General features: G+C 42.6%; 1 protein-coding gene and 1 long non-coding RNA gene across 3 annotated transcripts in view; one reads left to right on the top strand and one right to left on the bottom strand.

Annotated features, from left to right (window-relative positions):
- The window catches only part of TRDN (triadin), a 130,097-nt gene that overhangs the window by 85,390 nt on the left and 20,434 nt on the right, over positions 1–24,273 (top strand). For both annotated transcript variants that reach the window (XM_019479485.2, XM_059733444.1), the window contains exons 6-8: positions 7,401–7,460; positions 16,658–16,720; positions 21,096–21,155. In XM_019479485.2, coding sequence (XP_019335030.2) covers positions 7,401–7,460; positions 16,658–16,720; positions 21,096–21,155 — 183 coding nt within the window. The remainder of the gene's footprint in view (positions 1–7,400; positions 7,461–16,657; positions 16,721–21,095; positions 21,156–24,273) is intronic.
- Positions 13,027–18,293, bottom strand: LOC132252482 (uncharacterized). Its single transcript, XR_009464388.1, has 2 exons — positions 18,208–18,293; positions 13,027–13,417 (listed from the first exon to the last, which is right to left on the bottom strand). It is a non-coding gene; the product is annotated as an uncharacterized LOC132252482 (long non-coding RNA).

Below are 24,273 nucleotides of genomic sequence, written 5' to 3'. Positions count from 1 at the left end.
GGCACGGATGGTGCTGAAGATCCCATGTGTCCAGGCATTGTTAACAGGCTTCCTACGTGGTCTGTGTTTTTTCAGTGGTGTCAGCATAACAAGCGGAGATGAAAATCAAGGAATGCAGGGAATTATTCTACGCTCAGAGAATCAGCTGAGTGGATAAGATGCGGTCAGGAACAACTACCAGGCAGCTTGCCTGCCTCTCCAAGTTGTTTGACTGCAAGCCCTGAACTGCTGCAAAAAATTGATCAGGAGAGCCTCCCTGGTGTGTGTTGCTCTGCACCTTCCTGCACTGCCTAACTCGCTGAATCTCTAAAGCAGTGTCCAACATCAATCCAATCACCCCCAACTGTCAGTTTAGATGGCAGTTCACTTGCATTCCCCTCTCCCCATGTCACAGTCCAGCTTTATCACTGGAGTCCGTTCAGATGACAGTTCACTTAAATGTCCCCCAGGGCTTCACATGCCAGTTGTGGAGGATGATGTCCCCAGTCTCTCCTTTTTGGCAGACTCTTCAAGGGCCGGTACTAGTGAACTGCCGCTGTCTTCCTTGCTTGAGGCAGCAGGACTTGCAGTTGGACCCATGCTCGGTGAGCTCTCAGGAGCAGATGATGGCCTGGATACCTCTACTCGTCTCATTGCTTGGCGTTCAAATACCTCCATTAGGAGCTGGAGGTACTGATAATGTGGTGCATTATGCTCTTGCTACTTTACATCAGAAAGCAGCCCTCATATTCTTGACCTTTACCTTGCATTGGACTGCTGTCTTGTGCCCCCACTGGGCAAGTCTTAGTTTCTGCATAGGACCAAGTTGTCCTAGTCTTATGCAACCTGGTTGGATCTCTTCTCTCCCTGGTCTACTCTCTTTTCTCCTCATTGTCAGACATCTCAGATCAATAAGAGGTACCTGTATCTGTGCCCTCAATTTATAGGTCTCTTGTTGAGCAAGTCAAGAAAAGTTCACCTCCCTCCAACCCTCATTTTGGTGCAAAAGGTTTGTACAACAGACATGCTGGTGCCATGCTGGCAACTTTATTTCTTTTGGGCATACTTTTTTTGCAATTTTTGGCACCAAAAAACTGTGGTCAGTGTAGCTAACCAGTGAGCCATGTACTGATAGGTATGCCAAGGAGGGTCACCTTAGCACATGCACACACATGCACTCACTCATTTAAACCCATGTAATATAGTGTATAGTAGCTGCTGTAGTGATTGTAAGAGCACTGGTGTCAGTATATCTACCTATCTGATGCCCTGGAGTCTGCTGTCAATGGTCAGATTCCTTCAAAGCGATGTCTTCACCAGAAGGAGGTCACCTGCTTGTCCTTCTGTCTTGGTAGGTCATATGCTGGATGAGAGGGTGCCCCTGAGGGTCACGCTTCACTGCCTTTAAACCCTTTCTGGCAGACTTGTGTGATCCCCCAGCATCATCTTGGCTGCCCAATCCAAACGTCGCTGTCCCATGTGGGTACATGACAGCTGTTTGTCACAGGGGTCTTTGCCTGCTGGTACCTGAAGTTTCAGGAGGCCACCCTTGACTTACTGACTTAATGGCTGTATTGTCATGGGTTACAGGAATAGTCAATAGAGTGGGTGCTTAGTTCCAGGAATCAGTTCCTTGGCTTGATTAGCTTTAAATGGCTTGTAGAGTTTTATAATGGTAAGTTCCTCTGGCTAGGCTATTGTCAATTAACAGCCAAAGGTACTTGGTTCGTCATTCATACGTGCATTCATTAAAGGGACCGCCCAATATAGCAGATTTTATCACTTTACAATTACAGTTTCAATGCGGGTTTTAACAATGGTCCAGGGTGCAACTTCATTCTACAGGAAGTACATTCCTTAAGGGTTTAAAAGTATAAAGTATAAAATACAAAATGCTGTGGTAAAAATGAGACAGATGAAATATAAAAATGCACTGTGAGAAATATATAAAAATGCAATGTGAGGTAGTGAGGATCAAAGGCTATTGGGGACCATAAGTGAGTTAGGTTAGCACCAGGATATATTTACAGTCTTTGAAGTGGATATTTTAGTTCTTTCATTTTCTTTAGTGATAGTGAGCTTAACTGATGTAAATGCAGTTTCTTAGTTTCTCCTACAGAAAGCTACTTCAGCTTTCTGGCTTGCTCTATGCCTTGCCACAACCGTGCAATGAATGTGCTAGGTCTCTGCCAATACTTAGAAGGAAAAAGAAATGCACAAAATGGCAGGGGGAGGTGCAGGCAAGAAGGGGCTTTTGTTATATCCATGTCCAGAAGGGAAATGTACAAAGGGGGCTTTCTGCTACTGGGGGACTTGGTGGCCATCTATAAGTACATAAAGGGGGAATATCAGGAGCTGAGAGAAAAACTGTTCACTATGGGATGCCCCAGGGGAGGACAAGAAGCAATGGCCACAAACTGTTAGAGGATGGTTTCAGGTTGGATGTAAGGAAGTAATTCTTTATGGTAAGGGTGGCCATAATCTGGAAAAGACTCCCCAAAGAGGCGATGCAGTCCCTAACCTTGGAAGTCTTCAAGAAGAGACTGGATAGGCATTTTTCTGGGTTCATTTCATCTCAGCAGCATTCCTGCCCTAAGTAGGGCGATTGGACTCAAAGATCTTTTGAAGTCCCTTCCAGCCCTTAATTTCTATGAATCTATGATTCTAGGATAATTAGCCCTCTATTCATCAAGCACGTCTGCTGAACACTGAGGCAGGCTCGCTTACACATTGTCCACCATGGATGACAACAGACTGCCATGGATGACAGCAGTCGGCATGCCCACCAGGTCCGTGCTTCCTCTGTCAAGTTGAGGTGCATCATGATTACCAAGAAAACTCCAGCTCACAGCCCCCTTGTGCCTATCCATTAATCTGACACTAGCACAACATTTATAATGCTTCTCCACTTTGAGTGCTTTCATTTTCTGTTTAAACTAGCATGTGCTTCTTTGATTCCACAGCTGCATGCATCAGAACTACTTTGCCCCATATTAAACCCCCTCTTCCCCTGGACTTTGACCAGGCCTGGCCCAGCATCCTGGGCCATCCGCCTGGCCTGGGCCAGTGCCAGGAAAGGGGCATGTGTGATCCCGGTTGTCCAGGGATCCCCAACACTGGTGTCTGGGTCAGTGGATGACAGTGTCTGGGTCACTGAGGTTGGCAAATGTTCTTATCTTTAGTCTGATTCCCCAGAATCCTCCCAGCAATGATGGCAGGCCATTCTGAGAATGGCATTCACATGTGCCAGTGAAAATCTCAACTGTTGCATTGCAGAAAATATGTAAGCAGAGCAGTGCTCCCAAGACTCTGCATGAAAGCAGCGCTCTTGAGGAACAACTGCTCCCACCTACCTTCCACTACAACATACCTTTTCAGTTTACTGTGGATGAATTTCCCAACCCCCTCCTACCCCAAACCATATATTCACACGGAGGTTTTACAGAAAACCCAGCAAATGGTGTTCTGTGATCCTGCGGGACCATTAAACGCGGCCACTCGCTTTATGAATATCAGGTCAGTTCTCTCCTCAGTGGGCATGGCAGTGTTAAATAAAGATCAGAGTAGTTTTAGGATTACTGTGAAGGTGAGGTGGCGTGACAGCACCACCCTGGCCCCTTGTTGCCACCACCACAGCACAGCACAGCACACTCACAGGCATGATAGGGTTCACAACTTTATTTATCATCCCCTCTCCTTTCCCCAGTACTGGGCAAGAGCCCACTCACACATGCTAAGGAAGGCATTGATTCCTGTGGCAATGTCAACCTTAGTATCGGGAGTCAGGGTCATGTACTGCTGTGACAGGTATCTATCCAGCCATCAGAGGAGGTTGCATGGCAGGCCAGGCTTGCCCCTGTGCTGTCATAGTAAAGGGTCCTGAGCCAGGAGTGCAGGTGTGCACAGGGAGCCAGTAGGATCAGCAGCAACAGGAATAGTGGCTCGGGGAACTCGGTGCACTGGGTGCAGGCTGTTCACATTCACCAATGGCTGTGAGCAGATGCCCAGTGCCTCGGAAATGTTTCCTATTGCGGTATGACAGTTTGTGGTCTCTTGGTTAGTTGTGCTTTCCTGAACACCAGTCCCAAATGACTGGAGACAAGTGTCTCCTGCATCTTTGCTGATAGTGATAGACAGCTGGTCATAGAATGGAGCAATTGTGCGTGCTGCCCCAGAACAAGAATTCTCATTCTTGGCCCAATGAAAAGCACATTTCAGGACCTTGATCTTGTTGCAGCACTGTGTCCAGTCCTGGTTGTGCCTGCACACCTTTATTTTCTTCACAATTGCTGTATAGACTAGCTTATTCCATCTACTTTTCAGTGGCTCAATGATCTTTTTCTCTGACCAAATGTCAATCAAGTCTTTAAGTTCTTCCTGGGTCCAGTTGGGGCCATGGTTTATAGATGTACAGGCTCCTGCTCCACAACCTACATACTGGACTTACTTTTTGGAGACATCAATAACTTTTTGGCTAAAAACTTTTCTGTGGCTCAAGAGAGTATTAGCTATGGTGCCAACACAGTTGCAAAATGCTTTCTGGCAAAGTTTTTGAGATGTTATGTAGATACGCATTTAAAAAACCTTTTTGGAAATTTTACATATGCATACCTATGTAGGTGTGAACTGTGTCTCAGTAACAGCAGTCAGGGGAATCAGATTAAGTGACCTTTCTGAACAAAGCAACAGTGATATGCATAGCCTAGCCCAAATCATCCCCCATTTTCTGGAAAGATAGATCATAATGGCTCACTGCTGATCACACCCAAACATTTGTGGCTGGCAGGTCTTCCTTCATACACAAATTCCCCTATCCTCACTGTGCCACCTATCAAGTGCTCTGCTGTTCTTGCATTCCATCTCATCAGAAGGGAAGGGAAGTTCTAGGTTCATACATTGAGGCTTTGGCTTCCAGAACCCCACTTTTCACCAATGAATGATTGAATAAATTCAGGGTATTGGGGGAGCGGGGCTCTTAATACCATGTTATAGGAGGTAGCCAGGTTACAGGAGCCTGCTATGCTCAGCAATAGAAATGTGGCATGAGTGTTAATTATGCCCTAATACAAGACTTCTGTCTGCCTCTTCAGTACATTGTCTGTAGTGGTGGGGAGGAGGATGCAGTGATGGCAGGTGGTAGAGGGGATGGAGGCGCAGTCAGGGGTCTCCCTGTGGGAAGCTGTGGCTTCCTATGGTTACTTGAACTATGAATAGCTGGCTGCCACTGACTGCTGACTTTTTCAGGGCATGGAGTGAGAGGAGGGAGATGCTGTGGGTGGGGGAAGGGGTTGTTGTTGTCAGGCTGCCAGACATGGCACTGGAGCCACAGTCCAGTGGGGTGGGCCCCCAATGCATGATTCAGTGCCCAACACCCGGCCCACCACAACACCCCTAGTTTAGCCTTCCTGAATGGACCTGGGCTGGCCATATGCTGTGAAGGGTTAATGAAAGTGCTCCATGGCCCCACTGGGAGGCGGGGGTGGTATGACCCCGCAGGAGTCTGCAGCTTGGTGGGGGGAGGTGGGGGCGGGGGAAGGGCTGCCTGCTAAACCTCCACAGGAACACCCATGGGTATGATTGTACTGAGGACTACTACATAATAAAGTACACACCAAGTCAAGACTGGTTAATGGGGGCCAAAATTTCCCTTCATGTCAGAAAAGATTGCTGCCTGCCCGCCCCCCGCAACCCTCCACAGGTAGATTAATGCATGGGCCAGCTTCCAGGTACTGTGCTGGGGGATGGGGTGGGGAGGGGGGAGGGCAACTGGTTCAAAGCCCTAGGAGTGGCTGTAGCAGCTGGTGGCAGCAGGGAGCAAATGGGCTACATGGCCTGGGGCATGCAGGCTGCAGATCGTGGCTCTGCCCCAGCTATGGAACATGGTCTTACTGCTTCAAGATGCCAGGCCAGCTGTGGTGCAGCTCTGTGCCATGCCACGCACCCTGACAGCAGGGCTCGCACTAACTGGGGGGGGGGCGGGGTTTCAAGAGGTACCAAGCCACCTCAGAATTGCATGTAGCCATGCACACAGCCACATGGACTGCCAGCACATCTGGCTTGGTCTCCATGGAAACCCCTGGGACCATAGTATCACAGCGTGGCTGCTGCTGGAGTCTCCATGGAAGCCCAGCCACTTGAGCAGGGGCAGCTGGGTAATGTATCCCATCTGCAAAGAAAAAAACATGGAGGGACAGAGCCAAAACTACCCCCTGTACTAACAGTATACTGGCCGTATACAGTGGTAGTGTCACCAGCACCACTGCCAAATGCTGGTGTTGCTCCTTCCACCCCTCTCACACTTCAACCCTCAGAACAAGAGATACAGCAGCAGAAAATGGTAAGTTTGTAATTGAGGGGCTGTTCATTGGCATGTTAGCATAGCACATTAATATTTGGGGGGAACTTGAATTTTTCCTATTGCTACAGCTTTGGGGGGGGGAGGGGTGGTTGTGTTTCAGGAGTGAGGGGATTACTGGTTTGCCGATGCCCCCTGCTATTATTGAGTACAAAAGACATCAGCAGGGTGGATTTTTATGTGGCTCCCCCTGCCGTAATTTACTGTGAATTGTGCACTGAGCTTAATTTGTTTTAAAGGCTGTCACCTGTAAACAATGATGTATCAATTTAAAAACATATCACTTCAATTTTAATAAAGCTATTTAATGTAATGAAGATTAAACCGCGTTACATGTACAAGCACCCCTCTTCTCCAGAATAAATAACCCCAGTTTTCCAATCTTTATTCATTAATCATATTTTCTTGAACTCTTGTCATAATTATTGCTTTCTTCTGGATTCTTTCTAATTTTCTGGCATCTTTCTAGAAGTGCAGGGCCCAAAAATGGGTGCAGAATTCCAGGTGAGGCCTCACAGTGCTGACCAGAGTGAAATAATCCCCTCCCTTGGCCTTCCAGTGACATTCTTGTTAATATGACTCAGTGATGTATTGGCATTTTTTTTTTCAAAAAGAGCACCCTGTTGACTCATAATCTTCTTCTAGTCTTCTACAACCCTCAGGCCCTTTTCTGCAGTACTGAAGCCTAGCCTAGACATATATTTTACTGAATTTAAAACTGAACCTTTACTTCAGGCCCTTAACATCAAGTGTGATCTTAACAAGGTAGCTGCCATATATGATTTATAATAGTTAACAGCAGATTGCTTATCAGGTCGTTTAAAAACAAGGCTGTAATTTTTTTCTACCTTTCAAAAATGGATAAGGAGTTTTAAATTATTGAAAGAATAACGTACATCGAGAACAATACTTTGTACCTATCACTTAGGACTTCCAATATATAGCTCAGATTGATATAACTTTAATGTAAGTTAAGCATTTATGTATTTTTATTATTAGAAGTTATTTCCTTTATTTCTGTGAGAATTCTTTTCCTCCCAATAAATATATGTTATATTGTTTCCAGAAATTCACAGGGACAAGCCCGAAAGAGAAGAAAAACTTGAAAAACGAGTACCAACTAAAGGTAACAATATCTATTCATATTTCTTCATTTATGTGTATATGAGTATGTAGTATATATTATTTTATCTTAACATTCCTTTGAGAGCCTAAACCAATTCTTGTGAAGCTGGAGGCAGCAAAAGGGGGGGGGGGGGGCGAGGAAAAATCAGCCTAAAACAACCTTTCTCTGTAAAAGCTTTGCATTTATGAAAGCTTTTATGAAAGCAGCTGAAGAAAGTTCCTTACAATTGAAAGTGCTTTGGAACTTTGTATTGTGTGATATACTGTACTCATAAATACATATTTCATTCAATAATTTTCATGAACCACTCACAAAGAAAATATGCTTATGGTACTCATTAGGAAATGCTATTGTAAGAATAAAAGACACTCTGATAACTGATTCAACAAAGCACTTACTGGTATGTACTTGCTTAATTTTAAAAAACAGTATTATTGAAGTCAATGAGACTGTTCAATGTAGAAGGTTAATCATATGTATAAGTGCCTTATGGAGTGGGGTCTTTACCAATTAGTGTATGAGATACTGCCCTTATGATTGTGCTACTGACCTCCCTTGTAAAGCACTTTGCAACCTAGTCATGAAAAAGCTGTATAAGAATTAGTCATCGTCAGTTTTAACAAAATGTTATAAGTATGTAACGAATATGTGATCCAGTATTCAAGCATAAAGTATATTTCATTTTATCCTCCAAAAGAATATGGAAAGGTGCCATAAAGACCTGATATTCTGATGTAGTTTATTGCTTAAGTAGACTAGACCAAGTGAATCCCTATTGTATTGGAAATTCTACTGGATTGAAAAAAATCACAGGATCATAGGAAGTAACTAGAAGGGACCTCACAAGATCATCTAGTGCAACCCCCTGCTCAAGGCAGGATTGTCCTTGACTAAACCATCCCAGTCAAGTGTCTCTTCTTTGTAAAAAGAAACTAGAATATATCATAGATCAGTGTAGTAAACTTGCATTTCTACGATAGGATTTTCTTCTTTTTGGAAATTGCTGGTAATATTATAATATTCGGAGGAGAAAAGGTGAAAGATTGATTTAATCCCTGCACACTCTTGCTTTTTCAAATATACTGGTAAGTACACTGCTGGTTCATGAATGGAGGGACAATACAATGATTTAATGTCATTTCTAATAGTAACACTTTTAAAAAACACAGTATCCATTAATAAGCCTTAGCCTTCATTGTTCTTCTGTAAAAAGGACCTTGGTTTTAGTGCAGCTTCTTATAGATTAAAAAACCTCAAAATACCAGAAACCTTTAATAGCTCAGAAATGTTTTAAATTGTCAAAATACAGCATCAGCAAAGAATGTAAAAAGAATGGTCTGATTTTTATAAAATAATTCAATCCACATCTGATTTGGAAAGGGAAAACTAATGAACATACAAAAAATGGAGGATCTCACTTTATGGCATTGTCAAGAAACTCAATAATTTTCAAATTGATCAAACTCAGAAGTAGGGCAAGTGCTCAGACAATGATAAGGAATTTTATTTTTTAGAGGCCAGAGTTTCCTTCAGGTTGAATGAATAATAACATTTGCAGTTGAAAGACCTAACCAAAGCAAAGGGATTGGGAAAGGGAGGTTGCAGAGGTGACGGTTCAGACTGAAATAATTGTTTTTGAATAGCTGTATTTGAGCAGCAGCAACAAAAGCTTGTTTTGAGTCAACCCAGAATGTTCTGTTTCATCCAAAACAAAAGAAATATTTTGTTTCGTTTTGGGAAGTATTTTCTATTATAAAAATTCAGTCAAATTTTTAATGGAAAATGGTCTTTTGAAATGAAAAGGAAAAGAAAACTTCATTTTGAAGGTGACAAAATAAGACACATTGATTCTGTTGAAGGAAATATTCTATTTAGAAATTTTTGAAATTTCAAGAATGCCCCATTATTTTTCCTCTGAAATCATTAGCTGAATTAGATCCAATTTTGTGAATAATTTTGGTGCCTCCAAAAGTCCAGCTGTAATCATTATATTGTTACTGCAAGCACAGATAACATAGAAAATAAAAATCACACACTAAACATGTCCTTATTAAAGGGCTTTGTGAAACCTGCAGATTTTCATTCAAAATGTCTGACAAAATGTCCCTCACAGCATGCTTTGCAGTACCTGGAAATAAGACCAGTTGACTGGCATATTCACTTTAATTATCCAGAGGTACAACTGTAGCTCTAATGTAGACATACCTTGAGCTAACGTGAAACTATCTAGGTCATATAAAAATAGTAGTAGTTGCAGGCAGTGTAGTGGAGTACCAAGCATATGCCTAGTGTCTTGGATGGTTTGTCCTGGAAGCCTACTCTATAGCCCATCTTACAGCAACCACAATGGTACTCCTACCTAACTCAGCATGGGTTTAAAACTAACCTGGGTTTATCTGCACATGTGGTAGTCACACCTCTAGGTTTACAGCATAGACAAATGCTAAATTGAAAATTGAATGGCAAATTCTTCTCTCTCAATCTCCTGCCCAGAAGCCTCCTTCTATACCCCAGCCACGCCACATTTAAATGCCAGTACTTCACTTACCTTACCACAACACCTGAGGAAGCAGGACCCAGCCAGGCATGAGGGTGTGTGTCCCCTGCATACAGTGCTGGGACACTGAGTGACAGCAGGAGTGGCCCATTTCTGCCTGAGGGCATGCACTAGCGGGTCAGGCTGGCATGGCGCTGCATGGCCCAGGTGGTGCTGGGCCCCACGTGACCGGGGCTGCAGCGTGCTGCTGGGGGGCTCTGCCAGTCTGTAGTGGGCTGAGCACTGGGATGGCCACTGCTGCTTCTGCAGCTGCTGTGGGGGTGTGTGTGCTGTGCGGGGAGGGGTGGGGGGGGGCAGCAGGGGACCCATCCCTTCTGAGCAATCCCCCCACACCTATGCACATAATCCCTGCAACCCCCACAGTCCCTCTACCCCCACATCTTCAGTCTGAACATGCCCTAGGTGTCTTTAGAGATAGCAGTATCTTTCCAACCTTATGGCTTCTTCCCCCTACTACTAGGGGTTTCACTTCATTAGCCCCTAAGCCTTGTGAGGCAGGTGGGTATCTTTCTTATGCTGGATTTTTGAGAAGCCACCAAAATAGACGGTTATCATGTAAAGCAAATGCTCTGAGAATGCCTGCACAATCAGGAAAGCCTAGTTTCTCTTTCTTGATTGAGACTAGTTGTGGGGATACATGGAAATGGCATGCGAGACATTGAGGTCTGTGCACACTTGCAGGTAAAGGTTGGATCAATTGAGTAATCCACACAATTTGCACCCCCTGCCATGCCACATGCGGGATTACATGTTAGATCCAACCGCCACATACAACCAGGACAGACAGTCCCTGCAACTGATAGAGTTGCCAGTCCAGCTGCATTTCATGAGCAGCTGAGAATGTGAATCCTCCAACTCACATGAGGTGCAGCTGAGGCCAAGAGCCTATCAGGTTCAGAGGTCCCAGTACTGGCTGCATGTGACATGCAGCCAGAATTGAGAATCCCATGTGGGCTGGCGGTTTAATGCACGACCGAGTCTTGGGGAATCACAGCAGCCATGATCCTTGGGGCTTTCATGCTGGGCACAGTGCACCCCGGATGCTGGGAGCCCTGTCAGCTGATTGGGGCTCTTAGCTGCAGGGGAGACCCTGCTACATGTGCAAATTAAAGCTGGATAGCAACCAGGTATAGAGTTAATACACATTTTCAAGGTCTAACTCTATAGCTGGTTGGAGCTTTTTATTGTGTGATAGCTACTTTGCACGTGTAGCTGGTCTTAATGTAAGTGTGCTATTAACCAGTTAATTGTGAGATACCTGCAACATGTAGATGGGGCCTGAGGAAAACTTAATGTACAAGAGTGAGGTAGTGAGTTTAGGTGCTTCCAGAGTTAGGCAGCAATTGAACAGGATTTCTCCCCTTTCCAATTTTGAATTGAAGCATTTTATGGGATCTTATTTCACTGGAGAATTCCTTCAAGAAGGATTAAGAAATAGTCCACTAAAGCCACTCTGTTTCAGCATGAGTGTATCCACACAGAGATGCTATAAGCTTAACTAATACATTTTACCATCCTAGTTTTATTTTCTTTATCTTAACTTTCCTGAGTGTTTCTGTGTACACAAGCTCTTACTTAACTGGAAGAAGCATTCTTTTCTTCATGTGTCTCACACTATCTTTATACAAAGCAACAGACTAAGACTTACTGAGCTGGGAACTATTTTTACTTCCCTTAAGTATGGAATTAATGTCTCCTTAATAGATCTCTTCTTTTTGCACTTACTTTTTTTGGCGAGAGAAATGTTACCCAACACTCTCTCAAGTGTTTTAACTGAGCAAACTAAATTTGACTCCCCTGTGCTTTTTAAAAAAAAATGGTGAAGATTAACTATAAACTATACACTTCGGTTTGAGAAAAATCTTGTAAATATGCCCCACACAGCTGGGGTTTTTTTACAGGTGAAGTGAATAATAGTCTTTTAATAAATTAAATGAATTGGTATAGTACATTGTTAAGGTGCCCAAACACTTGTCATTATAGGGCCTTGCTTTCAATTGCTTGTAACTACCACATCTTAATCATTCAGGTTGACATGTCCATATGCCTCGGTCTACATTTTTCATTCAAAGTTACATCCAAAATTGTTCTGCAGTTTCCAAAATCAGCGTTAGCAAGAATACATTCTTCCTTTTCTTGAAATTTGGCAAAGATGAAGTTAAAGAGCTTTTTCCTGTTCCCAGGGAAATCCACACAGATTTGGTCAAGCCATGGGAAATCACAGTTTACACAAATGCTGTAAAAAGTAGTACTGCTCTTGTTCCTGAAGTTTATGAATATGTTGTGCACTGGATGAGTCAGGAATCCTGTCAAAGAGGTGGTCTTAAAATTAAAGGCTTCCTCATAATACATACACATCAGGGTGCTGAATTAAAACTTCACAGGCAGCCTTATTCCTGGAATTCCCTAGCTTCTGAGTTTTTTACTTTGCAAAGTTAATTTAGAAATTTTTCCACCAGAAACTTTTGACAGAAGTAGGCAGGCAACGAGTTTCCCAACTTGCCGTGGTCTCATAGTTCACTGGTGGGCTGTGCTACTAGGCTAGGCATTCCAGCATCCCAGCTCCTAATCCACTAGTTCCCTGGTGGTAGTGTTTAAAAATAGGTGTTTCAATTTGAATTCAATGTATTGTAGAAATTACCCTGAATTATACATTTCATGTATGGTGTCTTGGGTGAGCTGCAGTGTTCAGATCCTAAATCCTAAATATATGTACTATGACATACAGTAATGATATAAAAGGGATGTTAAGACTAAATAATGAACTACTCAGAAGCCGGGTAGTGCCAGCTTTAAGGCAGCTTAAATTCAGCAACCTGATGATATCATCTTTAATGACGTGACTGTATGACATTTTAGAGTCAGGATCCCTGTCTCAATCATATTGGGGTTGCTCAGGTAAACAACCCAGGCATTTTCTAATTTCTGAGTGTTTGACTTCATAATTTTCTCTACCAGTGTCACCTATAACAATCCAGAGCAGTCACTAATGAGAATTGAGTGCTGCTATTACATTTACATATATGGTAGGACTTTTATTTTTTTTATCCTGATTGACCTAAAGAAGTTTATAAATTAAGCTGAGCAATATGATGCACAAGAAGGAATGAAGCGACATTTCAGCTGAGTTTACTAAATCTACTTTTACAAAATGCCACAGAGAATTTTAAAAGTGAGAAAGAGAGAACAAAGGTTGTCAGAGTGCTCGGCATTACTAAAAACAAAGGTGATAGCAGGAGCCATTAGCCTCAGCCTGTACGAAGCTTCCAAGGACCATGTGACCGTCTCCTTTTCTGGCTGTTCCTTGCCTCTTCTACTTCCCGCTACCTGAATAAGATGAGGCAGGGATATTGGAGACCAGACCTCTCATCCATTCCCAGAAAGCCATCTCCCCAGCGTACTGAATGAGTCAGTGAAAAAATAGAGTATGTTAACATTACAAACATTGTCAGAATACAGACACACGAGGTACCTGAATTAACGTGACACAGACACCTGTATTTCTGGCATTCCCTAACTTTGGAATACTACCCTGTACAATATGAACATTACCCTTTTGTAGTTTTTTGTAGATTTTGTATATAAGAAAACACTGCTTTTGTCTCCCAGTAGCAAAACTGCATTGCTATCGCAGGTAGACTGAACATGCTTATAGGACCTGTTTCCCTCTCCCCATCCCACCAAGCCATTTTTTCCTCTCTGTTGTCTATACTGTATTAGCAGTGGGTCTTGGGCATGTCCTGCACACCCAATCTGCCAACATACTCCAAACTAGCAATTTGGCCTTGAGGCTATTCCAGACTTGCCTCAGTGCCTGCTCTGAAGCCCTTGGTTTCCAACAGGTCTGAGAGCAGGCACTGAACATGAGTCTGGAGCACGCTCACAGATGAACTTCTAGCTTTGGAGCATATCAGCAAAATCAGACGAGTAGAACATGAGTGAGACATGACAGCCCTATCCTCCCAGGGATCTACCACTGACATGGTATAGATGAGGTCTGGCAAAGGATTCAAGCTTGGTAAAGGGGGTGAAAATCCTCTAGTAATGTACACTTGCTAACAGCGACAAATGTGAAGCATATTCATCTATGACATCAAGTTACAAAACCTGAGACCTTCTATATGTGGTAGGTCCTCTGGGATCCCATCCCAAATTGAATGTTGACAGATTCCTGAAAAAACTGTTGATTTATGAAAAAGTCTTGTTTATATTTATTCAGTTGAAGCCTCAGTGGTCTTTCGTGGCCTGACTTCCATACTGTGATTGAGAACACAGAAATGCCCAGTCGTCAGAGCCTTGGAAAGTGAACACTTCAATTATGGCAACACCTGTCCTTCTCAGATAAGCTTGTCTCTGAAAGCTATGGCTCTGACCATGTCCATATTAAGTAGTGGTCAACACGATGATCTGAGATTAGCATATTCTGAAGAAACTATGCTAGCAACACACAGGATAGGACTCTCAGACCAAACCAGGGGACTCTGTCAGCCTATTGCTAGTCAGAGAAAAATATTTTATGCTTATGCCAACATGGTGTCTGCTTATCCACATTCCAGGCTGTGCGCCCAGCTGCATTAAACTACTTTTATCTTTGTGAAGGAGCGAACTGATCTACCCTCCATGTGTTTACCTTGTGGTCCACAGAAGCAAAAGTAGCTTTCATTTGCACCAAAGCCCTTTTATATCACTCCAAACGTTCAACAGGACCTTACATTATACTTTCATTCACTTTTAAAGTCCCTTTACACATTATTCAGCAAGTCTTTCATGGTTCATTTGGTTCTTTGATGCCAAAAGCATGAAATAGAGTGGTGCTCTAGGGAAATGCATTGAAAAGGCAGCTTGAAGGAAAAATTGTCTCCCATGTATGTGTTTGACGTGCCTTCTAGCCGAGGAAACACATGAACTCTGCTGTTACCATGCTGCTCCGCATTGTTTACATATTCTTTTTGACATATAAGCAGTGGCTGCACAAGGTAGCTCAGATAACAACTGCACAACATTGCGGTGTGCTATATAGATGTGCTAGCTTGGAACTCAGAAGCAGTGTAGCTGTGGTAGTAGAGTGCTTCCCCAGGATTAATAAACCCCTGTTTGTCAGCTCTTCTCAGCAGGGCTAATTAGCCAGGACAAAGCTCCCTGTACTCTTTCTGGTACCTAAGCTAGGTCATTCAGGGCTTATTCATGTATAACTTCATGCACCGCAATGTACTGTGTAGACATGCCCATAGATTATAAGGAATGTCATCAGATATAACACACTTTGTTCATCAACCAGGGTGGATAATGATTCAGAAACCTGTCATTTGTAGAATTATATAGACTTTCTTTAAAAAGCTAGCTGCATAGTTGTCTGAAATGTTTCTCAGCTTGCTTGTTCTTGATGGTTTTTATATGGAATCAATATGCAAGAATATGTAATCTTGTTAGTGTTTCATCCTCCTTACCCCAGCAAAAATACTAATATCCTAAGCTTTAGAGGGTGTGGAGGTCAGCATTATTCAGCATTTTAAAATTATGAATCTGAATCCCCAATCCTTCCACAGTGTTCCTAGCCTATTCATTTTAACATAAATTAAGTGTCCAAAATTATTTTAGGTGGCTTTGAAATACATTCAGCCTAAACTTCTTCCCACTGAACAACTAAATAATATAAAAAACTGTTTGCTGCTGATCCTGAAAAAAATGAAATTGTGCACCATTTTCAATGAAACTTTTGTTTAATAAAATGTGAACCAATTAATGATTTAATTCAGGAAATATTTAACCAATAAAAATATTAGTTATTTGCACCTCTGCTTAGCACCTTTGATGTAAATTTGCCAAAAGATTTAGGAGTATGGCAGTGCAGAAGTGTTATTGTATTTCTGACAAGTGCCAGTCGTTCACTTGTCATAACTGTGTTTTAGTTTTTGCCAGAAAATTGAAGGGCGGGGAGTGGAGGGGAAGTAATGTCTTTCCCTTTTTTTATGTGGCTACAAAGCACTATTTAAATTTGTCTCTGGTGGTGATAGTGGGTTTTTTCTCCCCATCTCATTCTTTTGGAGGTGGGGTATGGTGACCTCCAAAAACATGGACAAGAGCATAAGTTGGCAGCTGAAGTCTGCCTGCTAAAGGTAGGACATAGCTGGCTGTGTTTTAAACAGCTGTTCTTCCTGATGTTATGCTCTTATTAAAATAGATGCATCATTGCTAATCCATCTTGTGGCTGAAGTCGCTTCCAAAAATAAAAATAGCTTTGGAGGCAATGTGTGAGCCATTTTTTGTTAAGAATAGAAAGTGTCAAGGGTGGAAAATAATTATCCATGTTGGAATACGAGAGGAGAGTGCTTACGTAATGGGACAAAAACTGGTCCTGCAAGTTAGGTTGGAATTGCTGAATAATCAGTTACAAAGCAGAAATACAGGCCAAATTTTTTTCATAAATATAGGAAGTCTCATTCATGAAAAAATAGCTTGTATTTCTCCCATACATGAAGTTAAAGAGTTAAATTTAAAAAGATAGCTGGTAAATATAATTTGAAATTTACAGCTGAAATCTATTATTCTGTCACACAAGTATTTTCTCTTCAGAATATTTAGGGATTTTTTTAGAGTATGCAATACGTAGACATGACTAAATTATTTTTATTATTTATAGTAATTCACAAAGGTAAACCTGAAAAACAAGAGATCTGGGTGGAACGGAAAGAACAACCAAAAGGTAGGTGTCTGGTGTTTGGCATTTTTCTCTTGCCCTTGATTTAAATTAGCCTGATCTACTGAACTCCAGGGCATGCTGCAAAACCCAATTATTTTCATGGAAAAAAGGAGGAGGTTGGTAGGAAGGAGAGTGAAGATTTAAAAGGAACATTGGATCTATCAGCTCTTCTTACGGTTATGTGAGCAAGAACTAAGATTATTCTTGGGGTTAATGATTTTTTTTACTTTATTTTTAATTTATGTAAAAGATGCCTAGAGTATCTTTTGCCTAGAGCAATTGATAGGTGCCTTTTTATTTTTGCTGTATAAATCCAAAGGTTGGATTGTGCCTCAGGACACAAATCTTGAATAAGAAGAAATGAGCAAATTGTAGCACTCAGGGAGCAGTCTCTGGAGACACTGTGCTTCAGAGACAAGAATTGAAAAATTCCCTCTCTGCTTCATCTTGCACTGGGGGAGGCAGTAATTTGACGCTGGCCTATGCTAACAGCAAAGTATGATACTCCCATGGCTTGCTGATGTGCAAGGGTTAGGAGTAAAAGTTCTGTTACTATACAGTCATTACTCAGTGGGAAATAAGGGAGTGCTGTGTGCCTAGATACAGAGTTTAGGTTGGTACTTTTTATTTTATTTTATTTTTTACCAATTGGGGGTGTGTGGAAATAAATATATTTATTTCAGATATATATCTGAAATAAATTCATTTGCAGGACACAGTAATTTCAATGAAACTATTGTTGAACATACTTCCTTGACTAGAATAAAAAATGTAGTTAAACCCAACCCAGAATAGTACATACCCCATTGGTTCTGGTACTTACCTGGAACAATTTAAGTCCTTTTGATTCAGACCAGGGACTGAAACTTAGGTTGGAGACCCATCTCAGGTGGGTCTCTAAGAGCCTTGCTACACAGTAATTTTGGGTGGTTTCTGGAGCTCTTAACCCCTGTATTGTCCACACATGAACACAGGAAACTTGTTTTAAGCACTTGTTAGATGGCTCAAAGTTATACCACTGCAGGGCAGGATTATTTCTGATCTATGTAACCCAGCTCATGTTACACTAAGATAATGACCTTAGTGTAAATACCTCTCACCCCAGCTGGCCCAGATAGGGCCCACTGTACCCTGCTGCTCTCCCCAAAACCTCAGATCCCTGTTCACTGCTCCCTCCCCCAACCATGCTTACTTTTGGCTGCCCATGCTTTCTGTCTCAGGGGAGGAGGCAGGGAAGGGTTACCCTGTCTGCCTGGGTACCATTGCCACTACTATTGCTCTCTGCGCTAGGCTCAGCCTGGAAAAGAGCAGCAGCCCAGCAGCAGTGGCAATAGGGGCTGGGCTGGTACTTAACCCCTCCCTGCCTACTCCCCCTAGACAGACACCACAGGTAAGTGGGGTAGGGGGAGTCCCAAAGGGCGGGTGGGAAGCCCCAAGGGGCAGGGGGGGGTGGAGCCTGGCAGGGTGGTGGGGGGGGGGGGGATTCTTACCTTTCAGTCCTCTAGGCCCCTGCTTGCCTGAACATGTGACTGTTTCAAACTCAAGCTAGCACTGACACCTATCCACATCTAAGCAGCTCACAGTGTAATGTAACAAGGTCCTAAAGCTCTGCAGTTAAAGCTGTGCCATTATTTGCATAATTACAGTCATTCAGCTGGATAGAACGAATAGCTCTGATGCCAAAGGTTAGGGTTTTCATACGAGTTCAAGACTCCAGTGAATATTTACTTACACAAAGTAGAACAGGTCCAGCAGGTCCACCAACTTATTCCCTAGTAGCCTGGTAGTTAGATATGAGAAAAATAATAGAACCTTCCCAAGCTAAGTCCAGTAATCAAACTGACAACAAAACTGGGCTGGGTACGTCTCTAGTTTTCATTTAAAAGTCTTCAAAGGATCTTGGTGTTGTTTCAGGGGAGAGTGGGACAATTTTTGAGATCTCAAAGAAATGTACTGAGACAGGAAAATCCGTTCACACACTAACTGAACCTAAGTGGCCCACAGGGGAGGATTTTTATACCTCCTTCCATTCCTGTGTGCATATAGTGCAGACCACAGTGTAATCCAGGGGCTGGCTATGTTTTTGGCTGGAGTGCCAAGAACATCCCAGTCCTGATCTACACCTTGACTTGGTGTGCCGGGGGCAGAGAGTGGAGGAGCTGCAAGAAGCCCAATCCTCATTGCTGGTGGTGGCTGCATGAGCACCTCCAGGTGGAGCGAGGGAGTTACTGGGGTTGAACTTCCCTGGCCTCTTCCCTGCCTTCCACCCTGAGGCACACATGCAGTCACCGCTGGCATGGAGCTGGTACCAGGGCTGTGGATCCTGGTGCAGCTGTTTACAGCCTGCCTGCTGCAGCTGCTCAGAGTCCCGGCCAGCTGTGGCAGGCAGTCGTGAGCCTACAAACAGCTGCATGGGGCTCTGTAGCTCCAGCAATGGCTCCATGGTGGTGGTTGGGTGCATGTGCACCTCCAGGTGAAGGGCAAGGGAAGGGCCTGGGGCAACATAACCCCGGCCCCTCCTCACTGCCAATGGCTCCAGAGCATGGTGCAGCTGTTTGCAGCCTCACAGCTGCCTGGCACAGCTGGCCCAGGCTCTGGGCAGGTCTAGCACGTGGCTGGGAAGCTGCAAACAGCTGCACTGAGCTCTGGAGCATTGGCGCCAGCTCCTGTGCCAGTGACTACTGCACACATGCCTCAGGGTGTAGGGTGGGGAAGGAGCTCCGGCAGCACAATGCCTGCCCCTCTCCCACCATTTTTCCGGAGGTGTGTGCACAACTGCCGTCACTTACACATAGCCTGGCTGGGGCTCTGGAGCCCAGTGCAGCTGTTTGTAGCCTCTGGGCTGCCTGCCACATCTGGCCCAGACTCTGGGCAGCTCCTGCCTGCCATGAAGCCTGGGTCGCTTGTAGCCTGCTGGCCACCTGCTGCAAGCAGCCCAGGCTTTGTGACCAGTGGCAGCTGCCCAGACTCCAGGCCAGCTGTGGTATGCTGAGCAAAATGGCCTTGCGCACAATGCTCTGGCACACATGCTGGGAATTGCTGTCCTCTGATGTTTCCCTTAAGAAATAGTCTGTCTACTTAGCTATAAGAGTAGGTATACTCTAGCCTTATTGCAAATTGAGTAAGTATACAGTAAAAGTAAACAGTAAAAATGAGCCCAGAGAAATTGGAATGTATTTCCAATGAATACCCTCACTATGGTCATAGCTTATCTGGGATCACTTGTACTGTTTTCACATTGCCGTGTATAGCCAGTGCAGTCTTAGTACTATTTTGCTGTTGTGCATCTGAGATTCTTGAGAGTTTCACTGTGAACATGATTATGCACTTCAAATACATTTCATTTGCCAGATTTGAATGTGTAGAGAGTAAACATTATCTTAGTCTAATATCTAATTAGCTTCCATGATGAAGATTAAGAAAAGTGTCTAATGAGGTGATGGGCGGAAGGAAGATAATAGAGGTACTAATTAACTGCCCAGATATATGGCTTGGATAGAGCAGGAATTCACTTTCTCACATATTCTCTAGTAATCACCCTATTGTTAAACAAAGTGAGGGGTTGAATACCCCCTGGTCTCTTACTGTTGTTTCTAACTAGATATGGAAATAATATGCCCTTAATAGATCTCCTCTGTTTCCTCATTTGACAAAGGAGTTTTATTTTAGTGTTGCAGTAACTCCACTTTAGTTAAGGTTGAAGCTGGCTTACTGTTAGCAGCAGTTTTTCAATGTGCTGTAAAATCCACACATTCTCTACAGCTGTCTTGCAAATTACTCTGCTGCTTATGGCCCCAGGTATGCAAGTCAGGTAAACAGTCAAAATGTGGGGTTATTTGTGCAAAATACAGATCCTCCTACAAGAAGAAAGCCACATTGACATTTTACCTTTCTGATTTTAAACAGCCTGAGCATCTTATAATAGCCAACTGAGCTGGCACCACCTGCTCAGGATTGATTTTAGCCAGTATCTAGTACTCAGCACCCCTTTCAAAGAAGCAATATATGAAAAAAAAAAATGCTCTGGGTACACATAAGATCTACCACATGGCTCAAGGCTTCTTTACATATGAAAGAAAGTCATTTGTTCATTTGCAACAGGACAGAGGCTCTGCTGCAGGCAGCTGGATGTGGGTCAGAATAAGTATGTGGTTTAAGGTGACTTTTTAAATATATATTGAATTTAAACATCACCCATTTGGCCTAGCCCTGGATCCTGTTCTTGACAGCTTTTTGAGAATGTGACTTATAATAAATATAAAAACAAATTTGTAACTAGAAACTGAAGCTTTGTATCCCTGGTTATGTATCTTGGTAGAAATCTTTTAAGACCTCATTTTATTTTATAGCTAAATATATTTGTTCCTTTTGTTTCTAGTGACACACAAAGACAAACCTGCAAGACAAGAAAAACCTGAGAAAAAAGAAAAACCTATAGGTAATCATTCCACTCCGTGAATTATTAGAATGTTTCTGGATGCACTGAGCCCAGTTCTTCACAACCTTGCCTCTCGTGCATTACTATATATCTGTGCACTATAGAGCGACGTGGGACTAAAAATACTATGGGACAGGTGCCCAGCAGGGGTACTGGAATGTAGCTCCATTGAGGTAGATAGCAGTGGTGGAACCTTTAGGCTTATTATGTAGACAGAAATCTCTTTTATATACAGAAACTTATATATACAATTATTTACAGTAAAGAGGTAATGGGTTTTTACTGTTCCCCTTGCAAGTGTACTGTGCCTGTTCTGTCACCTGGAAATTCTTGCTGGAAAATGCTAGACTGCCTCTGGGCTCATTTTTACTTTTTCACCTGTAACACATGAAAAATCGGGACAGCCACTGCAATCTTAACTGTCTCCTGGAATGCCACACTTTCTGGATACTCTACATGCCCATTAGGACATACTCTGTGTCACATCTTGCCCTTTATTTAAAATCCTAACTAAAGTAAGAACATTTAGAAAACAACTGTTGCAAACTCAAGCTAACATGTCTCAATCAATCTCTGGTTGTTTCAGAAATCTTCCAGCTTTACTGTACTGCAGGCCCCTCTTATTTACATCCTTGTTTGTATTTGAATGTTTACTCTTTGGGTCAGGTTCTGGATCAATTTATAAATTAGTTTCAACTGGTGTCTCTGTTCCTTTTTCACTTATATTATCCTCATTGTCAGAGATTTTGAGCAGGTGTCCACAATTCCTTTTTAAGATTTGGCCTTCATTCATGATCACAGAATATATTTTTTCTTACCTTAGCTTTAACTGGCCAGTGTCCATCTTGCCAAATTTGCATTGAATCATTGTTTTTTACCTGTGGAAGTGGTCTTGCCTCTGTTGTAATTCTGCATCTGATATTGGAGAAAAGACTGGGCAAGTATAATCATAGATGCCTTTGTCACCTTTCCTTTTTGCCCCATGTCTGGTAGTTGAGTTTTCATACACCTATGGTCGAGAAGTTTTTCATATTGCAGTTGTGTAGCTCTGAAGTTGAATAGTGTCAAGCGTGGATCCTCCCCTTCTTCCATTGCTTTTTAAGTGGGTTTTTCACAATGTGGGTTCTGCTAATCCATTGCCTTCATGGTATCTGGGACTAGATGTCTCATGTCAAAAATCATACATTTGAACAAAATCTTGAATTCCCTATTCTTAAACTGTCAGTAATTACAGTTCTTGGAATTCCATGGTGTGCAAATATAGATTTAATATGCCTGACGACTGTTGTTGCTCTGATGTCTTCAAATGTCACTTTTGGAAAATGAGTATAGTAGTCCATTATAATCAGGTGGTCAGGTTATCCCAAACTGAACAGATCAATTCCTACTTTGTCCCATGGAACAGCAAGTTGCTCACAGGTATCATTGGTTCTCTCTGCTGGTGTCCTGTACTTCTGACATGTTCCACGCCTCTTCACTATGTCTTCAATATCACTGTTACTCCAGAGCCAAAAGACAACATCTTTGGCTCTGCTTTTTGATTTGGTTATTTCTATATGTCCTTCATGTATTCATTCCAAAAGTTTCTTTCTCATTACTACGGAAATTGCAACCTGTGTATCCTTTATGAGCCCTCCTGAGATCACTGAAAGTTTATTTGTATATTGACAATATGCAAGAGGGAAATGGTGATTTTCTTCCTTCTTTACTTATTACACATATCACTTCATGCTGTTTCATCTTTAGACTTTTCCATCACCAGTTAATCCAAAATGCCTGGAGATATATTGCATGATATTTTAATCAAGTTCATATACATGGTTCCAGTGCTCCAGATGATAAGGTTGTGGACTATCTGATACAGGGTATGCTCTTGAAAACAGGTTTGCCATTAAAAATGGCAGGCTGGAACTCTAGGGTCATATCATACTTCTGTAATTTCAGAAGTAGTCACTGTATCCTTGGTGGTGCAGCTCTGAGTTCTTTTTCGAATATTTCAGTCAGTTCATTGTGATCTGTTTCTCCAACCATGCTGTAAATCATAGACCTTGTACTTCTGTAACTCATGCTAAGGTCTCTTTTTCACACTGTGCATATATTTTTTCTGCAGCTGTGACAGGCCTAGCAGAGTATGAGACTGGCAACCAATGAGTTCCATAATGCTGTAATAATGCTGTTCCAAATCTACCTTTTGAGGGATCCATGGAGAGTTTGATGTCTTTTAATGGGTCAAAGAATTGTAGCACTGGGATTGATGTCCATATGTTTTAGATCATTACATTTACTTTCATGTTGTGGCATGTAAGCCCATTCCATGCCCTTATGGAGTAGATGCCTTAGGTGAGTTGTATGATCTGTGTAGTTAAGTACATACTTTCTGACATACTTCAACTTTCCTAGTAATCTGTACATTCTGATATTATCTTCAGTCTTTGGTATGCTTAATATCATATAAACTTTTGAGTCATAATGTAAGATTCACCTTGAGGTCTGTTGCTTGCCCAGATATGTTATCTGAAGCTGACATTTATTCGTATCCAATTTAAGGTTGCTAGTTCTTGCAGTAACCTATGCTTTTCTCACTCATTCTTGGTGTTCAGTGGCACCACTATCCCAAATTATTACTCTTGATGAGAAAACTGCTTCTGTTTCCATTTAACTCTCCTGCTTTGTCCTCACACGTGACTGTTTCAGATTTACGGACTCCCTATGCCTACAAACAAATGGCTGTGCCATAGGCATGTGTATGGTCCCTAAATGTACCAACTTATTTACAACTGACCTTGAAGTTTGTTTCCTCTGTAGCTGCTCTCTTATCTCCTGGTATACCTCAGGTACATAAATGATATCTTCATAATATGCATACATGGAAAGGAAACTCTTGAAAAAAATCACTAAAACTTTAGTAACTTCTGCCCCTTGTTCAAACTAACTCTGGGATACTCTACCTAGCAGATTCATTTCTTAGAAACTACAGTGAAAGTTTGCAATGGTCACATTGCTCCCACGTATTATTGGAAACCAACCAACTGCCACAGCTCTTTTTATGGCACCAGCTGAAGACACCATTAAATCCATCATCTACAGCCAAACTCTATGTTACAGCCAGAGGTACTCT

The sequence above is a fragment of the Alligator mississippiensis genome, chromosome 1, assembly GCF_030867095.1.
Source record: "Alligator mississippiensis isolate rAllMis1 chromosome 1, rAllMis1, whole genome shotgun sequence".
In the NCBI taxonomy this organism is placed as follows: Eukaryota; Metazoa; Chordata; order Crocodylia; family Alligatoridae; genus Alligator; species Alligator mississippiensis.
The sequence above is the reverse complement of the archived record's forward strand: the minus strand, read 5'-3'. Positions and strand labels throughout refer to the sequence as shown.